At 38.2% G+C, this 21,082-nt stretch overlaps 1 protein-coding gene across 2 annotated transcripts in view; it reads right to left on the bottom strand.

Moving 5' to 3' along the window:
* The window catches only part of CEP120 (centrosomal protein 120), a 76,453-nt gene that overhangs the window by 11,286 nt on the left and 44,085 nt on the right, over nucleotides 1–21,082 (bottom strand). For both annotated transcript variants that reach the window (XM_027076816.2, XM_027076818.2), the window contains exon 19: nucleotides 14,447–14,545. In XM_027076816.2, the coding sequence (XP_026932617.1) occupies nucleotides 14,447–14,545 (99 nt within the window). The remainder of the gene's footprint in view (nucleotides 1–14,446; nucleotides 14,546–21,082) is intronic.

A 21,082-nucleotide genomic window follows, 5' to 3' on the forward strand; every position in this document is an offset into this window, starting at 1 on the left:
CCACAGAATGGATATCCCATGGTTTACTTAACCACTCTCTCAGGAACAGGCACTTCTGACATCATAAGCACTGCTTCAGTAAAACACCCTATCGTCTAACAGAGATGGTTCATGGTCCTTTCTACATATGTTTTGAGGGACAGGTCCTTTTCTTTGGGGTCAGAACCACCAATGGGGAGAACTGTATCAATAGGTATGTCTTTTTTTAACATAAACTTTTTCTGAATAACAATAAACTGCCAAATGACGAGTGGACATTGTGGTAAAATTCTGCAAAGCAAACTCCTCCGTGCAGACTGAGAAACAGAAATTTAAGAGAACCCCAGAAATGCCTCTGTGGCTTCTGCCCAGCCATTAACCACTCATCCTTTCCTCAAGGTAATTACTACCCTAACTTCTAACACCACAAATTACTTTTGACTGCTTTGAACTTCATGTACATGGAATTGTATATATTTATGTTTGGCTATCTTGAGTTAAAACGGTTTGCACATTCATTTGTATTTGGTATAGCTGATGTCTGCCATTCCTATATACTATTACACAGTCTATTCATTCCACCGTCAAGGGACATTTGGGTTGGTTTGTAATTTCGTTCTATAAAACTGATGTGAACATTATGTATGCCTTTCTACTGGGTATAGGATTCAACCAGAAGGATACGAAAATTTCAGTATTACTAAGTATTGTCAAATAGCTTTCAAAGTAGTTGGAACTAATTTGTACTTGCCTGTGAGTTTTCCAGGGCTCCATATTCTTATCGGCACTTAGTAATTTCTTTTTTTATTTAAACCATTCTGATAGGTTACATGGTGGTATCTCACTGTGATTTCATTTTGCATTTTTTTTTCAAAGACTAATGAGGTTGAACATGGTATAATATTTGCAACGGCGTTCTTTCTTTTTGTGAATTTCCTGTTCAGCCATTTGGCACATTGCTCTACTTGGCTATGCATTTTCCCTTATTGATATATTCATAGTTCCTTATATATACTGAGTATCATCTTCTGTCAATTATTTAAATATTGCAAATATTTTCCACTAGTTTTATTTTTTCTTGCCTTTTCATTCCTTTTAGTGGTGTTTTTGACTTAATTTTGACAGAGTCCACATCTGGTCTCATCTTTTTTGGCTGGTGCCTTCTTTGTCCAACTTAAGTAAATTTTTGCCTGCCTCAATCTTGAAGAGACTCTTTATGAAGATGCTCTCTTATACCATCCTGAAGGTTCATTCAGATCACTAATTCATGTACATATATACGTAATTCATGTACTGGTTTTGAGGATGTGTGAGATCAAGTTTATTTTCTCCCCCTCCCCTACCCCCATATAGAGCTTCAACTGATGTGGCAACATTTACTAAAAAAAAATTGCATCTCCCATGGTTTGGCAGTAACAACACTGATATACCACCTGTGTCCATGTATGTAATATATGTATGGGTTTGTTTATGGAATCTCTCACCTGATCTATTTCTCTGCCTTTGCATTCAGTTATATTGCTTTGATGCTGTAACTTTGAAAATAATAACTCTTGATAAGTGATAGTGTAAGTCTTCCACCTCTGGCTGTCCTTCAGAATTCTCTTAGCTATTCGGGACTCTGACATTTTTATATAAATCTCTGTTGCTAACGCTGGAAAAAAGAAAGGCTCCTGGGATCTGCTTACGAGTGTGCTTAATCTACACATCACTTTGGCCAAAAGCATTATATTTACAATACTGATTCTTCAATCAGTGAACAGTTTACCTCTCCATTTAGGTCTTAATTTCATTTAATATTTTATACTTCTCTACAGATGAAGGGTAAGAACTGTCTTAGAATATGCTCCTAGGTATTTCTTGATTTTAGATGTTATAGTAAATGGCAGTTTTTAAATTCTCATTTTCTAATTGGCCCTAGTGTAATTAAAATTGGTAATTATGTACTGAGTTCATTTCAGCAAACTTGCTAAACTCACTTATTAGCTCTAGTGTGTCACCTGTAGATACTTTTTGGTTTTCTAAATATAATAGTATCATCTACAAATAATAGTTTTATCTTCTCCTTTCCAACTGATACCCCTTTGTATGTTTTACTCGTTTATTTTCTGAAGGTGTTAACCAACCAACTTTACCTTTATTTAATAAATAAACTCAGTTCAGATGCTTATACACTGTTTATCAATGTTCCTGAGACTGGATGTCCAATTGATTTTGTTCTTATAATATCTTTGTCAGGTTTGGAGATCAAGATTATGCTAGTCTTGTTTTTAAAAAGAGGAATGTTCTGTCTTCCTTCTTTCTAAAACAGTTTAAGTTTAGCATTAGTTCTAAAACTTTTACTGAAATTCACATATGAAGCCATCTGGGTCTAGAGCGTTTGTGTGAAAGTTTTTCATTACAGACTCAATTTCCCTAATAGCTATCCAAAGAATATTTTGTTTCTTCTTATGTCAGTTTTGGAGGTTCTGTATCTAAAGTTCACAAAAAAATTTTAATATCATTCTCCTATCTTTTTAAATGACTGTGGGATCAGAATTCCTGTGTCCCTTTTTTTTTTTTAATTCTTGATATTCTCTTTTTGTCCTTGAACACTCCATGGAGGAGGTCTTTTCAAAGAACTTTTTGCTTTGTTGACTGTGTTATATGCACATTTTCTCCCTATTTCATTAATTTTTACTTATCCCTTCCTTCTAGTTGCCTTAATTTCTTATTCTTTTACTATTTGAAAGGGATATTTTGAAAAAAAAATTTTTTTTGCTTATTTTTTAAGTGCACTCAAGGTTATGAAATTTCCCACTAAGCACAGCTTGAATTAAATCTCATGCCTTGAGGGGGCACCTAGATGGCTCAACTGGCTGAGCATCTGACTCTTTTCTTTAATTAATTAATTAATTTTTTAATTTACATCCAAGGTAGTTAGCATATAGTGCAACAATGATTTCAGGAGTAGATTCCTTAATGCCCCTTACCCATTTAGCCCATCCCCCAACCCCCCTAGCAACCCTCTATTTGTTCTCCATATTTAAGAGTTTATGTTTTGTCCCCCTTCCTGTTTTTATATTATTTTTGCTTCCCTTCCTTTATGTTCATCTGTTCTTTGTCTTAAAGTAATATGAGTGAAGTCATATGATATTTGTCTTTCTCTAATTTCACTTAGCATAATACCCTCAGTTCCATCCACGTAATTGCAAATGGCAAGATTTCATTCTTTTTGATTGCCGAGTAATACTCCATTGTATGTATATATACCACATCTTCTTTATCCATTCATCCATTGATGGACATTTGGGCTCTTTTCATACTTTGGCTATTGTTGATAGTGCTGCTATAAACATTGGGGTGCTTGTTTCCCTTCAAAACAGCATACCTGTATCCCTTGGATAAATACCTAGTAGTGCAATTGCTGGGTTGTAGGGTAGTTTTATTTTTAATTTTTTGAGGAACCTCCATACTGTTTTCCAGAGTGTCTGCAGCAGTTTGCATTCCCACCAATAGTGCAAAAGAGATCCTCTTTCTCTGCATCCTCGCCAACATCTGTTGTTGTCTGGGTTGTCAATGTCAGCCATTTTGACAGGTGTAAGGTGGTATCTCATTGTGGTTTGGATTTGTATTTTCCTGATGATGAGTGATGTTGAGCGTTTTTTCATGTGTCTGCTAACCATCTGGATGTCTTCTTTGGAGAAGTGTCTATTCATGTCTTTTGCCCATTTCTTCACTGGATTGCTTTTTTGGGTGTTGAGTTTGATGTGTTCTTTATAGGTCTTAGATACTAACCCTTTATCGGACAGGTCGTTTGCAAGTATCTTCTCCCATTCTGTCGGTTGGCTTTCAGTTTGCTGATTTTTTCCTTTGCTGTGCAGAAAGCCTTTAATTTTGGTGAAGTCCCAATAGTTCATTTTTGCTTTTGTTTCCCTTGCCTCCAAAGACAAGTTGAGTAAGACTATGCTGTGGCCCAGGCCGAGGTCAAAGAGGTTTTTACCTGCTTTCGCCTCTATGATTTTGATGGCTTCCTGTCTTACATTCAGGTCTTTCATCCATTTTGAGTTTATTTTTATGTGTGGTGTAAGAAAGAGACTGTATTTATTCTATTGGATATTCTTTACGGTTTTGTCACAGATTAGTTTGCCATACTTTTGTGGGTCCATTTCTGGGTTCTCTATTCTGTTCCATTGATCCTAGTGTCTGGTTTTGTGCCAGTACCATACTGTCTTGACAATTACAGCTTTGTAATAAAGCTTGAAGTCCGGGATTGAGATTGCCTCCGGTTTTGGTTTTCTTTTTCAAGATTGCTTTGACAGCTCAGAATCTTTTCTGGTTCTATACAAATTTTAGGATTGTTCTAGCTCTGTGAAGAATGCTGGTGTTATTTTGATAGGAACTGCAATGAATATGTGGATTGCTTTGGGGAGTATCAACATTTTAACAATGTTTGTTTTTCCTATGCAGAAGCATGGAGTATTTTCCTTTTTGTGTGTGTCATCTTCAATTTCTTTCATAAGCTTCTATAGTTTTCAGTGTATAGATATTTCACCTCTTTGGTTAGATTTATTCCTAGGTATTTTATGGTTTTTGGTGCAATTGTAAATGGGATTGATTCCTTGATTTCTCTTTTTGCTGCTTCATCGTTGGTGTATAGGAATACAGTCGATTTCTGGGCATTGATTTTATATCCTGCGACTTTGCTGACTTCATGGATCAGTTCTAGTAGTTTTTGGTAGAATCGTTTGGGTTTTCCATTTAGAGTAATATGTCATCTGTGACAAGTGAAAGTCTGACGTCCTCCTGGCTGATTTGGATGCCTTTTATTCCTTTGTGCTGATTGTTGAGGCTGACTTCCAATACTATGTTGAATAACAGTGGTAAAAGTGGACATCCCTCTTCCTAGGTTAGGTCTAACTTGAGGGGGAAAACTCTGTTTATCCCCATTGAGGATGGTATTAATGGCCTTTCATATATGGCTTTTATAATCTTGAGATATGATCCTTCTATCCCTACTTTCTTGAGGGTTTTTACCAAGGGTTTTTTATTATGTTGTATTTTGTCAAGTGCTTTCTCTGCATCTGTTGAGAGGATCATGTGGTTCCTGTCCTTTCTTTTATTGATGTATCACATTGATTGGTTTGCAGATTTCGAACCAACCCTACATCCCAGGTATAAATCCCACTTGGTCATGGTGGATAATTTTTTAAAATTTATTGTTGGATCTAGTTGGCTAGTATCTTGTTGAGGATTTTTGCATCCACGTTCATCAGAATTGTAGTTCTCCTTTTTAGTGGAGTCTTTGTCTGGTTTTGGAACCAAGGTAATGCTGGCTTCATAGAATGAGTCTAGAAGTTTTCCTTCCAATTCTGTTTTTTGGAACAGCTTCAAGAGAATAGGCAGGTGTTAACTCTTCCTTAAATGTTTGGTAGAATTCCCCTGGAAAGCTATTCGGCCCTGAATTCTTGTTTTTTGGGAGATTTTTGATTACTAATTCGATTTCTTCACTGGTTATGGGTCTGTTCAAATTTTCTATTTCTTCCTGTTTCAGTTTTGGTAGTTTATCTATAGTTTCTAGGAATTTGTCCATTTCTTCCAGATTGCCCATTTTATTGGCATATAATTGCTCATAATTTTCTCTTATTGTTGTTTGTGTTTCTGCTGTGTTGGTTATGACCTCTCCTCTTTTGTTCTTGATTTTATTTATTTTGGCCCTTTCCTTTTTCTTTTTGATCAAACTGGCTTTGGTTTATCAGTTTTCTTAATTTTTCCAAAGAACCAGCTCCTGGTTTCATTGATCTGTTCTACTGATTTGTTTTTTGTTTTTCTTTCTTTCTTTTTTTTTGGTTATGAGAGCATTGATTTCCTCTCTAATCTTTATTATTTCCTGTCTTCCTCTTCTACCTTCTTTCCAGCTGCTTTCTGGAGGGAGGGGGGGGGGTTCTTTCCCACATTCTCCCCCTGCCTCTGTCCTCTCTCCACAAGCAAAAACAGCTCCCTGCCTTCCACAGCTTCTCCCTCCCCCAGTTCACTTCTCTGTGCCGTGTACCTGGTGCATTCTGTGGTTCAGGTTGTGCAGATTGTTGTGTTGATTCTCAAATCAGTTTTCCCGATGTGCAAGATGGTTTAGTGCAGATCTGGCTGCATTTCAGGGATGGGAAACACAGAAAAAACCTCCATGCTCTTTCACCATCTTGACCCCTCTCTGAGCATCTGACTCTTGATTTCAGCTCAGGTCATGATCCCAAGGTCATGGGACAGAGCCCTGCATCAGGCTCCATGCTGAGCAGGGAGAATGGTTAGGATTCCATCTCTCGCTCTCTCTCTCTCTCCCTCTGCCCCTCTCCCCTGCTCTTGTGTGCTCTCTCTCAAAGAAAAAGAAAAAAAAAGTATCTCATGTCTTGATAAGCTATATTTTCATTATTTTTTGGTTCAAAATATTTTCTAAATTCACTTGTCTCCAGTTTAGCTATGGGTAATTAGAAGCATACTACTTAATTTTCAATCATTTGAGGATATTCATTATCTTTTCATTAATTTCTAGCTTAATCTCACTCTGGACAGAACATATTCTAAATTACAATCTTCTGAAATTTATTGAGAATGGTTTGACCTAGCACATGAGCAATTTGGCTAAATATTCCATGTATACTAGAAAACGTGTATTTTGGACTTTTCTGCTAAAATATTCTGTATACCAAGGGTTGTGTTGTCTAAATGTTCTAAATATTTACCAATTCTCTTGTTTGCTCTATCAGTTCCCAGGAGAGTTGTGGTAAAAATCTACCATTATTATGCATTTGTTTATTTTTCATTTAGTTCTATAGGTTTTTGCTTTACCTAAATTTGTGGCTGTTGTCAGGTGCATACACGTGTGGAATTGCTGTCATCTTCCAAGTGAACTGACCCTTTTAAGATCATGAACATTCTATCTACGGTAATGGCTTTTGCCCCAAAATCTGCTTTGCCTATAAAAGCATTGCTAGATAGGCTTTCCTGTGATGAGTCTTAATATAATATATATTTCTCCCTCTTTTAAACTTATCCATTGTATATCCTTACATTTAAGCTATATGCCTTATGAGTGGTATACTGTTCTTTAGTTTTTCATGCAATACTGGTCTCTAATGACAGTATTTAGTCCATTTATATTTCAAGTCATTGGTGATACACTGGGTTGGTTGCAATCTTTACATGTTGGTATTTTGTACTTGTTCTATCTCTTTGGGGTTATTCTCTCTCTCTCTCTTTTTTTGTTTAGGTTAGTCTAATCCTTTGTCATTCCATTTCCCCTTCTCTATCAGCTTCTCATTCATTTTTACTCTTCATTTACAAATAATAACACAAATCAGTCCTTTGACAACTGCAAATAATGGAACATACTTTGAGCATTTTAACTCTATCCGTCTCTTCTTTTCTACTCTTGTTCTTCTGTTTTTGTCAAGAATTTTAATTCTATCTATATTTTAAAACCAACAAATATTTTGAGTGTTGCTTTCTACAATCCGTATTTATATTTTAGTCAGACATTTATTTCCATTGCTCTTTATTCTCCTGTTTTCATTTGGGATCATTTTCCTTCTGAAGAACACCTTGAATTATTTTCTCTTACTTTAGGTTTGCCATGACAAAGTCTTCTAGTTTTTGTCGCTCTGAAAAGTCTTCTGTCACTGTCATTTATGAAGAACATTTTCAGTGGGAAGAGAACCTTAAGTTGGCAGTTCTGTTCTTGCAATACTTTAAGGATGTTATCCTGCGGCTGGAAAGTCATCTGTCAGTCTTATTGCTGCTCCTATGAAAGCTATATCTCCCTCTAGCCCCATCTTCTTAAGGGTTTCTTTGCTTTTTGGCAACTCCGCTACCATGAACCTAGGTATGGTATACTTGGTATTTATTCCTAGAGTTCATAAACACTCTTGAATCTATGAATTGCTATCTTTTTCACTTTTAGAGAATTCTCATGTAGTATCTCTTCAAATCCTGCTTTCTCTCCCATTCTTTTTCTGAGGGGTTGCTAGAGGCTTCAGGTTTGTCTCCCCCAATACATATAGGTTTCCCTGCTTTCTGAAAGTTGGAAGTAAGCCGTTTGACAGTTAGAAAAAGCTACATTAGTATCGATTTTTGCTAAATCAAGGAGGATTTTGGCTATTCTGAAAACCATTACCATGCAAATGTAGGTCTTCTGTAAGAGCAAAGTGGCCTAAGGCCAACTGTGGGTAAGCTGGGGATGCTCTTTGCTTTGCATCATTTCTGCTTAAGAGAGGTTTCACAGGAACGCTCTACTTTTGGATAGCTGGGGAAATGTGTGTTATGAAACCTAATCCCCATTTTGAACTGTTAGGGGATGGGGCCTTTGGGAGGTGATTAGGACATGAAGGTAAGCCCTCCTAAATGGGACTGCTGTCCCTGTAAAAGAGGCCCAGCAGAGCTCCCTGACTCCTCTTCCACGAGGACTTGACAAAAAGGTGGCCTTTTATGAACTGGTGACCGTGCCTACACCCTGATCTTGGCCTTCCAGCCTCCAGAAGTGCGAGAAACCAATTTCTGTGGTTTGTTAGTAAGTCTGTGATATTCTGTTATGGGAGCCCAAAGAGACGAAGACAGGGTCCGTAGTTACACACAAATGGTAGTCAATCTCATATCCTCTATCTCAGGGGTCACTCATGTTGTTTGCTATTTTTTCCATCCTCTTTTTTCCCCTCTGTTTCAGCTTAGATGCTTTTTACTGACTTGACTTCACACATCTTTGGTTCTGCTGCATCCAATCTGCTGTTAACTCATCTTTTACATTCTTACATTTCACTTAAAATATTTCTCAGTTCCACAATTTCTACATTATTCAAAATACTCTAATTCTTCATTTCATTTCTCCATCATATCACCTTTGTTCTAGAACACAGTAAGAGCAGTTATTTCAAACTTGGCATCTGGTGACTCTAAAATCTGGATTACCTGTTGACTTCTATTGAGCAAAGGGCATTAACAGGCATTCCTTAGTGAAGAAAGACAAGTGGTTGATATGCAAAAGAAAAGCTGCTCCAAGTAAGTCATCAGGGATAGGAAAACTGAAGCCACAAAGTGACACTATTTCAAACCCACCAAACTGGAAAAAATTAACACATGTGATAATAGCCAAGTGTTGGACATCATATGAAGAATAACAGTTACACACCACTCTTGGGAACTCAAGAGTCGTACAAGCACTTTGGAAAGTAATTTTGCCCTATTTAGCAAAGCATTAGAAAGCAGCGACCCCTATTACCAGAAACTCTACTTTTTGATATAAATACTAGAGAAACTCGGACAAATTCAAAACTTTTCAGTGCTGTCTTGTTCTAAGTTAAAGGAAAAAGCCATTGAAAAAGGACTGGGTAAAATGTGCTATGTTCATCTGTTTGTTTTATAAAGCAATAAAAATGAACTATAGCTACTTGCCTCAACATAGCTAAATCTCAAAACCAATTTTGAGTCATACAAGGCGGACAAGAGAATGATTCAAAGGCAATGAGTCCATCTACATAAAGTTTAAAACCACACAAACGTAAAGAAAAGCAAAGGGAGAATAAATACCAAATTTAGGCAAGTAGTTACCTCTGGAGAGGATGCAGTTGAGCAAAGGCACAGAAGGCTTCCAGAACACTGATAATGTGCTCTGGTTCTTAAAATAGAAGTGGGGGGGGGGGGGGGGCGGGTAGGGTGCATAACCATCTTCTTTTTCTTTGCCTCTTTGGACTGTTAGGATCTATTTCTTTTAAAAAGCAACTATTAAGAAAGAAAGGAAAAGAAAGCTCGGCAAAAACAAACCCAGTTGTTACCTCTGGCTGGTGATTTTTATTTTCTGTGTTATGCAGTGCTGCAAAGTTTGTCTTTGTTTACAATAAGCAAGCATAATTATAAGCAGAAAAAAATAATAAAAGCCAATTAGGTTAAGTTAGGTTACTTTGTAAAATTGTAATTTTATAAGACTTGAAACATCCTAGTTCTAAAACACAGAAGACAAGCCTTTAAATGACTTGAATTTTTCATCACATATATGGCATTAATACTGATCACACACACACACACACAAAAATTAGAGGTTACAGAAAGAAATCCTCTGTGCTGCCAGGTGCTCTGGGTTAAAGACTCCTCAATCAAGTGAGTATAATCTTTATTTTGCCTGAGCTGCCTATAAATCCAGAGAGGAGATGTAAACATGCATACACTAGACTAAACAGCGGCTAAAAAGTGGCCACTACTTACTCTCCCGCTCACACATACCATGTAAGTCTGTGGGAAAAACTTACAACTAAACTAAGGAACTCAAGTCAAGTTTTCTGAAAATAACCCAGAGCTGACAAGTCAGTAGGAGGGCCTGGATGGTTTCAAGACACAGTTTTTAACCAAGACTTGGACCTCCAACTGTTTTCTTAAACAAAGATTTACATCCCATCCTTGGCTAAATTACTTATAAATTAATCAAATTAATTACCCTGAGTGGATAAGCAGGAGACTGGACAAGATAGTGCTGATGTCAGCCAATGAAGCCTGTGTTGTTTTAACTAAATATATCAGAGCTTAGTTTTAAACAGATCTACTGTGCACAAATATGGTAAGGGACCCACATCCTACCCAAAATCTTAGTTCTGTTTCCTGTCTTGGGAACAAGCGGACCTAGTTTCAATTTATCTCACATAATGAAAATGTTAAATTTTCTACACGAACAAATTCATACCTCTTAATGATTTATTTTTCAAAAGGAGTAGCTTTTATTCAACCTACACAATTGTTTTCTAAGGTGATGAGAAATATTTTTAAACAAACATTTTTTAGAAAAAAAATTAAAGTGACAATCTTGAGTGTTTGTCAAACAATGAAACCTTTGGTTTAAAAATATTTCTGTAGTGTATCTTCATGGAGACTGGGGGTGGGGCGGAAACAACTAAATTTCCCCTTAGATGTCTCACCATCAGAATTCTTTCAGATCTCTGCTACACATTGTACCAAAGATATCAAATCCAGAATGTCTGGGTATCATTTCCTTGTTTTCTAAGTTAGGACCCATTTATGTTTATTTGTTTGTTTTTTTTTTTTACAGCTGTTACTTCCCCAAGTTAGCAAAGAACAACAACAACAACAAATTTACAGCTTGGAAACACAGACTTTTGGGAATTAGACGATTTTTTTTTCCCTAAATCACTAGAAGAGTATGTTTTGTTTTTTTTTTTTTAATTCACAAATTGACTGTACTGGGTCACCTTTGAGTAATGGAAATCTGTTTAAACATTCTTTTGGCAATAGGCACCCAGCATTAGATCTTATTTCCAAGCTTTACCAGCTGGGTTTTGTCATTAACATTTATTAACAATCTAAGATATGGCTTTCCCCATCTAATCCGTACTACACAAATGTTTTGTATGGCCCTCCAGAGGATTTTGCTGTGACAAATTACTGGCAGAGATTATAGCCCCGTGGCTATTCACCAGAGGCAATGTAAAATTAACATGGTACTAATCCAATTTAAACAAGAAGTTGCACAAACAATCCTCTGAACAAAAGCAGATAGAGGATTCCAATTTTATATTCAAACACAATAAATGTGTTTTTAATAAAAAGTTCTAGAAAAATATGGTACTTTCACACATATGAATTGTGCCTATTTGATGAAGCTATTAATTTTAACCCTATAAGAACAGTTAGTGGCAGAGCACAATTTGGGATGGTCATGGCAAAGGCTTATATTTGCTCTTCAAGTACCAAACCTCCAATGTCGTCTGTGGAACATCAGTGATTCCTAGTGACCTAAAGGTTGTTTACAGTGTTGTTTCCAAAGCAGAAACTTAGTGGGATAAGGAACAGAATTAGTCTCGAGGAAGATTACTGCACTCAAAGAATGAGGCTCTTTCCTTGAAGAAATAGTTTAGAGTTGAATTCTAAATTTAACGCCGTTTTCTTAATACATAAAGTAACTCACGGGGAAGCATCTGACTTTCGTGATAGCCTCTCCTACTAGAAACAAACAGCAAAATTATCTGCCCATGCTTTTTAGGCAAGGGGGTAGAAAATACATAGGACAAAAGGGGGGTAAATGTAAAAGAATGGATGAAATGGGAAGATTCAGAAGGTAACAAAAGGGTACAGGAAGGAGACATTTCAGTCATTAACGATTACTCCTCTCTCCAAAGGAAATGCCCTCCTCAACGCTCACACTTTTCCACCTTTTCATTACTGGTTCTGGTAATGCCCCATGATTCATTCCCTTAGTCTCTGAGCCTTCACTGTGTAACTTCTTTAATGGCAGGCACCATTTTCTACTTCCCCATCTCCTCTCCGTACTTTGGCATCCTGACTGGAGCTTCTTCTCGCTCGAGGTCACTTCAATTCTCATTATGAGAGCTGGTCTAACAGTCACTGATGCCATTTTCCTTGCTGGGGTGTGCCAAACCATGAGTTGTGCCTGGATACTGTGTCAGAAATCCCTAAAACCTTCCAGGGCTCACTTTCTTCTCCTCAAAATCCTTTCATTATTTGGCTTCCATGGAATAACCTGATACCAGCATAAAGGGGAAACAGCCGGGACCCCAGTCCAGTGGCTCTAATCCTTGCTCTCTCACTCGTGACCTGTGCGATCTGCTGCACCTTCCTTAACTTCCCTAAGTGTCCGTTTCTTTCATCTAGAAAATCGAAATTCAGTTACCAGCTCTACTGCGATCTTGGTTAGGATGAAATGTCAAGGTGTGAGGGGCCTGAAATCATGACCGCCCTCTTGCTCTCTGCCCATTGGTTCCATCATCAGCTCTCAGGCCTCCTGTGCAAACCTAAGAATGCTCAGTTTTATCTACCACAGCTTACATTCTCACATCTGCAAGAAGCCCAATCATCCTCCCAATACCAGCTGCATATTTCTGAATGCTTGCTGAATTTCTTTTGGCAAAAGTCAAGATGTCCACATTTGCAAGTCCTTTCTCCTCCTTGTATTACTACTGTTATTTCCATACTGGAAAACTTGCTTTGCAGACACTGAGGCTTCAGCCTTTGGCATCATCTTCAACTTTCTACTTTGCATTACAATCAGGTAAAAACGGGGCTATATCAATCTACCAAAACCATGTTTTGGGGGTTTCTTCCCCAGGAATCTGTGTGTCACGTTCCCACTTAAGTTCCAGGCCTGGTTACCTGAAACTACCTCTAAAATTGACCCTCCTCTCTTGTCCAAGTAGAGTCTCTGCTTTCCACCTTCCTGCATGTTTGCTATACTCATTTTGTTGGTTACATTTATAGCATTTCCCTCCCTGCTTTCTTAAATCACAACCAGCTCACCAGAGGTCTATCTCAAATACTCCTCTTCCACAGTGTCCTACTTAAGTGCTATTAAATAGATGTACTCTCCCCTCCTGCCTCCTCAGGATGGCTCTTGTCACGGCTCTCACTCTTAAATATAAATGTTACATTTATAATTTTCTTCCCTCTTAATAAATTGCAAGCTCTCTGAGGGAAAGACTTAAGTTTTACATACACCAATAAATCTAGGGCAGTACTGTGAATACAGGAGGCCCTCAATACACGCATCTGTCCTTGATCCTGTGAACATTTATAAAATACTTTCACTTCGTGTAATATTCTGTTATGCTTACAATCTCAGCTCTTCGACAAGCTACATTAAGGCAAACTGTACTGTTTATTCTCCTGAGGTCTTGTACATACCTCTCTTTGAGAGCAGTAGGTGTTTAGTACAATACCACAGAGATGTTTAATAGCATTTGCTGGTCATGGAGACAGAGAAAAAAATACAATTATGAAAAACCTATGTGCCAAATTTCACTCCGAATAAACTGATTAAAGAAAGGCAAAAGTTTGAAGGGTTAGGTCAAGTAGATTAGATTCTAAAGAAAAACCTTGCTGACATTTAATTGATCTTAATCATTTGAGCAAATTTCACTCCAAAATAAGATTAATTTCTCCTGAGGCTTATGGCATTTCTTATTTAGTAGTAGGAAGAAGAAGAAAAAAGAAGTCTAAGAAGAATTCAGGAAACCACTATCACTTTTAAATTCTTGTAAAATTGTGCAAAAATTGTGATTCCTTTTCTTAACTGAATAAATGACTAGGTCTTCTAGGACTAACATTTGAAATCAGCTGTTCAGCTGGAGGACATGTTAAATTTTTTCAGTTATTCTGAAATTTCTCTTCTGAAAGTTACTTTCAATGGAAAGAAATTATTACTAAGACAAAAAAAAATGGCTGTTTTATAAGTGAAAGTGAAAGAAATCATTCCAAATTTCTTCTGGGGAGGACAACAGTTGCCAATTTGAAAAAAAAAAAAAAGGACCTAAGAGTTAATTTTTTTTATTAAGAAAACAATCTTTTAATAATCTCGAAAACAGCCCTGCAGATCCAAATGTCCACATATGAACGTAATAGCTATTGCCAAATACGCATACTTTTAAAGAATCAAGGGGAAAAAGACATAAAAAGAAGAATCCATCATCAGCTATAAACTACATACCTGTTTAAGTCTGGCAAGTTCTTTCAAAGCTCGTCCCCACTGCTGCTTGTAATGTAGTTTAGACTTAGTTGCAGATTCCAACTTCCTTTCAAGTTCAACCTAACAGTGATTAAAATCGTATCAAGTGAAACACTATACCACTGTGTACAATCACTGAAAGATAATATATACAAAGAGTCTGGCTTAAGAAAAGAGTTTATACAGTGTAACATACGACATCATCTAAAACTGTTATATAATTTACTATAAATATTATGGCACATGAACATTTTCTTGTTTAAAATATAGTCGTATTTTTACTGCCTAACAGCCTATACTGAAAGGAACGGAATCAGTCTTAACCTCCAGACAGTTACTATAAATGTATTAAAACGTGTATAGAGTGCAAAACATTCATTTTTTACAAAAAGCAGTCCTTACTGTTAGCATTCCAATTTAGCTGGCACTCGACATCTCAGAAACCTAGTTCTTCCTTCTGGGGGCCTATTGTGAGATGGAACTTGGTCTTACAACCCCGAGAGCTAGTAGAGATACTCTTATAACTCTATTGCCACAAAACTCGGAGAGTGCTAAGAGCAGGGAGATCTTTTATCAGAAAGCAGTTTACTGAGAAAGAGGACAAAGGGGAAAATATTTTAAGAATGTTAAAATAAACCTGAGAGTAGGAAAAATAATGCTCCTCATAACACTAACTTTGATTTTCTATTTTTCCTCAAACATATAAAGAAAAACATGAAAGTGATTCCATTAAAAAAATGGTTATTTATACTTGCAGCAGGCAATCTGTTGTGCATGAACCGAAGCCAACTTGGCGATGTTCTGGAATGTACGTTCTCAGTGTTTCAAACCAAATACCAAACAAATTCATGAAGCCAACAGACAGTTTTACTATTTAAGTGATAATGTAATAATCTGCCTGAATTACAGCACAATACTGTGACTCTAAACTGGTCTAAGTTTTTTATATCAAGTCTAGTTTTTCCCATACACACAACTCTTCATGTTTTGCAGGAACATCAAACCAAAGGCACAGTCCCAAAATTCAAACTTCAGAAAACGTGTATGAAAACAAAAGGAAAGGAAAAGCAGATTGCCAAATTCCCTTCACAAAAGACCAGAATATTCTCTGCAGTAATATATGAACTCACGGAGTCATGGTCTTTTCTGCTTTATAAATCCCTGGTGCTTGAATTTAAAGGTGTTGACATTTCACAACTAGACTTCCATGTCTTAAGTTGAATAAATACTCTGAGACTATCAAAGGTGACCTCTTCTACTTGTGCCCCAAAGATTTATACATATTACTTGGTAATTTAACAGTAGGGCATAAGTCAGAGGAATAGCAAAAATCGTTTTATATTGCTGGGATAAAAGGGTAGTATTTAATTATAAAAGTGATCATGTCCCTGGGTCTTGGAGGAGGTCTGGTAGCCTAGACTGGCCCAAGGATGAGGGTTAGGAAGGGATAACCCCAGAGGAATCAAGTATATCCCATGGACTGACTCAATAGAAAAGGCTGGATAGGTTTTATCAGTTTTGCCAGGAGTATCAAAATCACATTTGCATATTCACAGTTAAATTAAAAAGAAAACGTAGTTTGCAAATTTCAGATTCAAACCCCACTTTTCTAATGCATTCCTATGACCTAATCAGTGATTCCTAACCTTTCTTCTTCTTCTTCTTTTTTTTTTTTTTTAAGAATACAAGTGCCTCTGTGATTCTAAGGAAACACAGGGGACCCAGTTCCCAGAAACATGCACGCGACTAAAGATCTGAGAGAACTCCAGGGCATTCAAAGACCTTGAGTTGAAACCTCTCCTCTTGAGTAGATCTAAGGCTTGGGCAAGTTTTTCACTTCCCTCATGAACCAAGTTACAGATTTCTCATGTGAAAACTCACCTCAGGACCCAGAGTCCATTCAGAGGCCAGTGCAGGCAGAAAGCACAAACCCATGTTCACTCGTTCTCTGCCTCCCTGTTTCTAGGCCCACAAGTCTCATTCTCTGCTCAGTGGATGGCACGGTCTTTGTCTCTGATGACCTATTCCCCACTGTCACAAGGAACTACAGAGACTTCTCCCTGGCAGAACTTGGCAGTTTTATTCTTCTATGTTGTTCCTGCCCTTTCCTTAGCCCACGTTCGTATCTTCTCCAGTCTCCTCAGCCTCCACACTTTTCTGTCTCCAAATCCCGCAAACCACTGTCAGGTCAATCTACTCTCAAAGATGCCGCTGCTGCTACTTGCCTGCAGGCTGGAACCTACACTCCTCTGCCTGTTTTAAGGTGTTCCAGAATCGAACTTCTGTCCTACTTGCTGTACCTATTTCCTTGGTGTTCCTCAACAAAAAACCCTCTACTCCAGCCCGTAGGTTGGTGTCCTGGTTCACCCCCCATCACCCAATTAACTTCCTACGCCTGTCACTTTCTTCTCTGCTTACTTAAAACTACTATTTTCTCAACTGCAAAGAGCTTCTATCATATTCCCTGGTATTTGATCACACACAGTCACTTCAGGCTCCTTGAGGCATCTCTCCAATTTTATTACAAACTCTTTAAAAGTGAGGTCCCGGAAGGATCATGTACTTTTTCTCCTCTTTTTTCTCTCATCTTTCCCTTTGCCTTAAGACAGGGGTGGACGCATGGTAGCTACCAAATAATCATAAATACATAAATTTTGGCATTTATCTTCAACTTCAGTCTGCCCTACTAATGTTTTCCATATTTCATTTATTTAAAAACCTAATTATTGTTAAGCCATCTAAGAGACACTCCTAGTTAAAAGCAAATCATAAACAATTCTTGACTTTTTAATAAAAGGAATGAAGAATTACATCTGGTAAAACTGTATCTTATTTTATACCATTTCAGTGAAAACTGAAGTATTTCTGTTAAACTGAAGAGAATAGGTAATCAAATGCTCTCTATTTCACATAACCAGAAGTTATACAATGAATAAGATACGTTTTCACTTACGTCTTTCTTTTTGTGCGTTTATGTCTTTGTTATTACTTAGCAATAAGAAATAAGATTCTGCCCTCTTCTGGCTCCAAACAAAATTTACCAAGAATTCTCACCAGAGCTGAGAAGCCGTGTTTTACTCAACACTTAAACATGCTGGATGAGTTCCTTGGGTCTCAAACAGAGGCAGTTTAATTATTCATTTTTTTCCCCTTGCCCTTCACAAGTTCATGGCACTGTTTACATTTTTGATACGTTGAGGGATTTTTATCCTTTTGGTAGAAGTATAGTTGGAAAACGGGATTTAAAGAAATCACGTAAAATGTCTTTCTATGGTATCTAGTTACCAACTTTCTATTCACAAAAGATAAGGTTCTAATTGTGAGATATGTGGTCTCTGAAGGTAAAATAAAAACACTCTTTGACCCTTAGTGTCTGTGCACTTTAGCTATCTTTGGTAGGTACCACAGAATTCACAGTTGTAAACAGGGAAATAGTGGAATACTTGTTTTTAATCAAAAGAGGGGTTATGGGGCACCTGGGTGGCTCAGCCAGTTGGGCGACCAACTCTTGACTTCAGCTCAGGTGACAGTCTCGCGGTTCGTGGGTTTGAGCCCCACGTTGGGCTTGGTGCTGACACTGCAGAGACTGCTTGGGAGAGCCTCTCTCTCTCCAAATAGGTAAAATAAACTTTTTTTTTTTTCTAATTTTATTTATTTTTGACAGAGAGAGAGACAGAGCATGAGCAGGGGTGGGGCAGAGAGAGAGGGAGACACAGAATCGGAAGCAGGCTCCAGGCTCCGAGCTGTCAGCACAGAGCCTGACGTGGGGCTCGAACTCACGAACTGTGAGATCATGACCTGAGCCAAAGTCAGATGCTCAGCCAACTGAGCCACCCGGGCACCCCCCCCTTTTTTTTTTAAGAGGGGTTAAAAATGTCCAACTGGATTCAAGTTCACTGATAGAGAAATTCAAAAGGCCCAAGAATCAAATGGAGAAACGAAAAGATTTTCCAGGTATGTAAGAAGCAGAATCAACAAGGCTTGGCAGTTAAGTGCACGTAGGGGTAAGAAGAGGAACCAGAGATAGCGTGGCAATGGACAGGCTGCAGCAAGTCAGTGAGTTCAGAAGCAGAACAAACTGGTTAATACCTGCTTCAACCCCTCAAAAACTTATTTTACCACACCCTTTCTTGTCGCCAGCTTTTCTACATATTATTCACCCTTTCTGCCTCTTAAATAGCGTTTCTACTTCCTAAGACTGACTCTTCTTTGGTCCACTCATCCCCTCCTCTCTCAAAGCTCAATTTCTTTTTGCTATTAATTGCTGCTTATCCTCAATCTAAAAATATTCAGGGGCACCTGGGAGGCTCAGTTAGGTGAGAGTCCAACTCTTTGACTAGAGGTCGTGATCCCAGGGTGGTGGGATAAAGCCCCACATGGGGCTCGGCCTTGGGCCTGCTCCCTCTGCCCCTCTCTGGCTCACTCAAAAAATATCTCTGTATATGTATATATTCGTAGATTTTCCACCTACCATATAAGGTTTTAATAACATGAAGCCCCCTGGTTACATATTTTCCTGGTTTTTTTTCAATGCCAAACTTTTATAACCCTCTGCAGTTTTGCTTCTTCAAAATCTCTTACCTGCAAAACATAAGGCCCTTCTTCAACCGTTCTTGACTTGGCTGTCATAAGAGATGACTTCTATTTCCTTATTCTCCAAATCCTTCCTCTTAGCACTGCACTAGACTGTCTTTACTATGTCTCTGGATCTTTTTAGCCTCCTTCTCTGACTCTTGCTTTTTGTACCTGAGGCCGTAGTTCCCACCAACTTGTCTGGATGTCCTTCCTAAAGACACCTTAGACCATTTCATCTAAATCCAAGGCGGTTAGTTTATTCCAGTGATTCCAAATCTTTATCTCTACCCCCTTTTCTCTCTTCCTACTATACTTGCCTACTTGTTAAAAAACTGTTTATTTAATTTTGAGAGAGAGAGGGAAAGAGAGAGTCTGGGAGAGAATCCCAAGAAGCTCCAAGCTGTCAGCACAGAGCCTGATGCAGGGCTCAAACTAATGAACTGTGGGATCATGACCTGAGGTGAAATCGAAAGTCAGCCACTTAACCGACTGAAGCAGCCAGACGTCCCATACTTACCCATTTTCAACCCCTCAGTGAACTGCTCCGCTTCAACTTTTTCTGCTAGAGTCTCAAATGGAACCTGCCTAGGACCATAATTCTCTACAACTTTCAACCTCCTCAAAAAGTTCTTCCTGAAAATTCTTCACTCCTATTAACATCCATTAAGCCAATGTAATACACTTGAGAGTAATCTCTGCCTTTTCTTACCAGATGAAATACAAATTCTTGAACTTAGCATCTAAGGTCTTCCCCACATATGGCCACAAATTATCTTAATTTCTAGCATTCTCTTATCAGCCCTGTTATTTTCCAACAACTACCACAATAGTTAAACTCCCAAGTTCTAGTCAAGCTATTACCCGAATATGCAATAGGCTTTCTAACCCCTCTAGTTCTCTTGAATTCTTCTTGGAATACTCTCCCACACACATTCACTTATTAATGTGCCCTTTAGATTCTATATCTAGTCTTCCTTCTTAGTTTACCTCATGTGTTGATTTCAGAAGTAGCTTTGTCTCCACTTTGAGTTCACGGCATTTAGTAAGAGAGAGTTAGATAGTATGGTAAGCTATTACCTGCCTTTCACTTTAATCATCTGGGTAAGTTCCCTCTTTGTAGGACTCATCATTTATTTGACTCTCTCTTGAACGTTTTTAAATCATTCAGCATAGCATTTAGCACAGCGCCCAGGAACATGCATCTTCGCTGGATAATGAAAAACCAGTTCTGTCATTTAGCATCCTGCCAGGAAACTGGTTATACAGGTAACAGGAAAGCACAAATGCTAGAGAGGATAGGATGAGGCAACCAGTGATAAGCAGGAGCAGCCAGGCCCGACGTCTCCGGGGTAGGAGGGACTACAAAAGCAAGTACCACGGGTAACAGTTCTTCCTACTAGGAACGCAGAAACACGGATTGTTCATGCAGTAGGGACAGCCCAAGGCAAGCTGGAGAGAAGGTGTCTAGCCAGAGAGGAAACCATAAAAAGGTGCACCTACTAAGAGAGAAGGGAAGCACACAGACAAAGAGAAGAACGAACCATCCTGGCAACTTCCTGACACCCCCTACCGATCTTCTGATAGTGCCCCCTAGTGGCTACATCTGCAGCGGAAAAGAGGCAAGGAAGCCTTCAATAGAATGTTCAGTGGACAATGACAGGCCATGGCTGACACCATGAAATCCTGTAACTTCTGAAAATTATTCTCTTATTACCTGTGTCATTTCTTGGGTAGGCTGTATCTTTTTAATAATACCTAAAAAATACTAAACGATAAAATGCAACAGCACATACTGTCAAACTTAACATTACACATTTTGGACAGTACACAGTTTTTAATGCCCAGAAGCAGAACATTCTTCCCGTTTGCAGAGGATCACTATATAACTAGAGGCAGGACCTGGCCTCCAACCGCAAGAAACAAAATAGGATGGATATCCCTTCTCTGGGCTCAGAGGAGAGTGTAGTCTTGTGATTGATACGAATGCTCCTACCTGGGGCACTGAATCTACAGGGTAGTAAGTAATACGCAGTCAGCATTCAT

This window comes from Acinonyx jubatus, chromosome A1 (assembly GCF_027475565.1).
Source record: "Acinonyx jubatus isolate Ajub_Pintada_27869175 chromosome A1, VMU_Ajub_asm_v1.0, whole genome shotgun sequence".
Lineage (NCBI taxonomy): Eukaryota > Metazoa > Chordata > Mammalia > Carnivora > Felidae > Acinonyx > Acinonyx jubatus.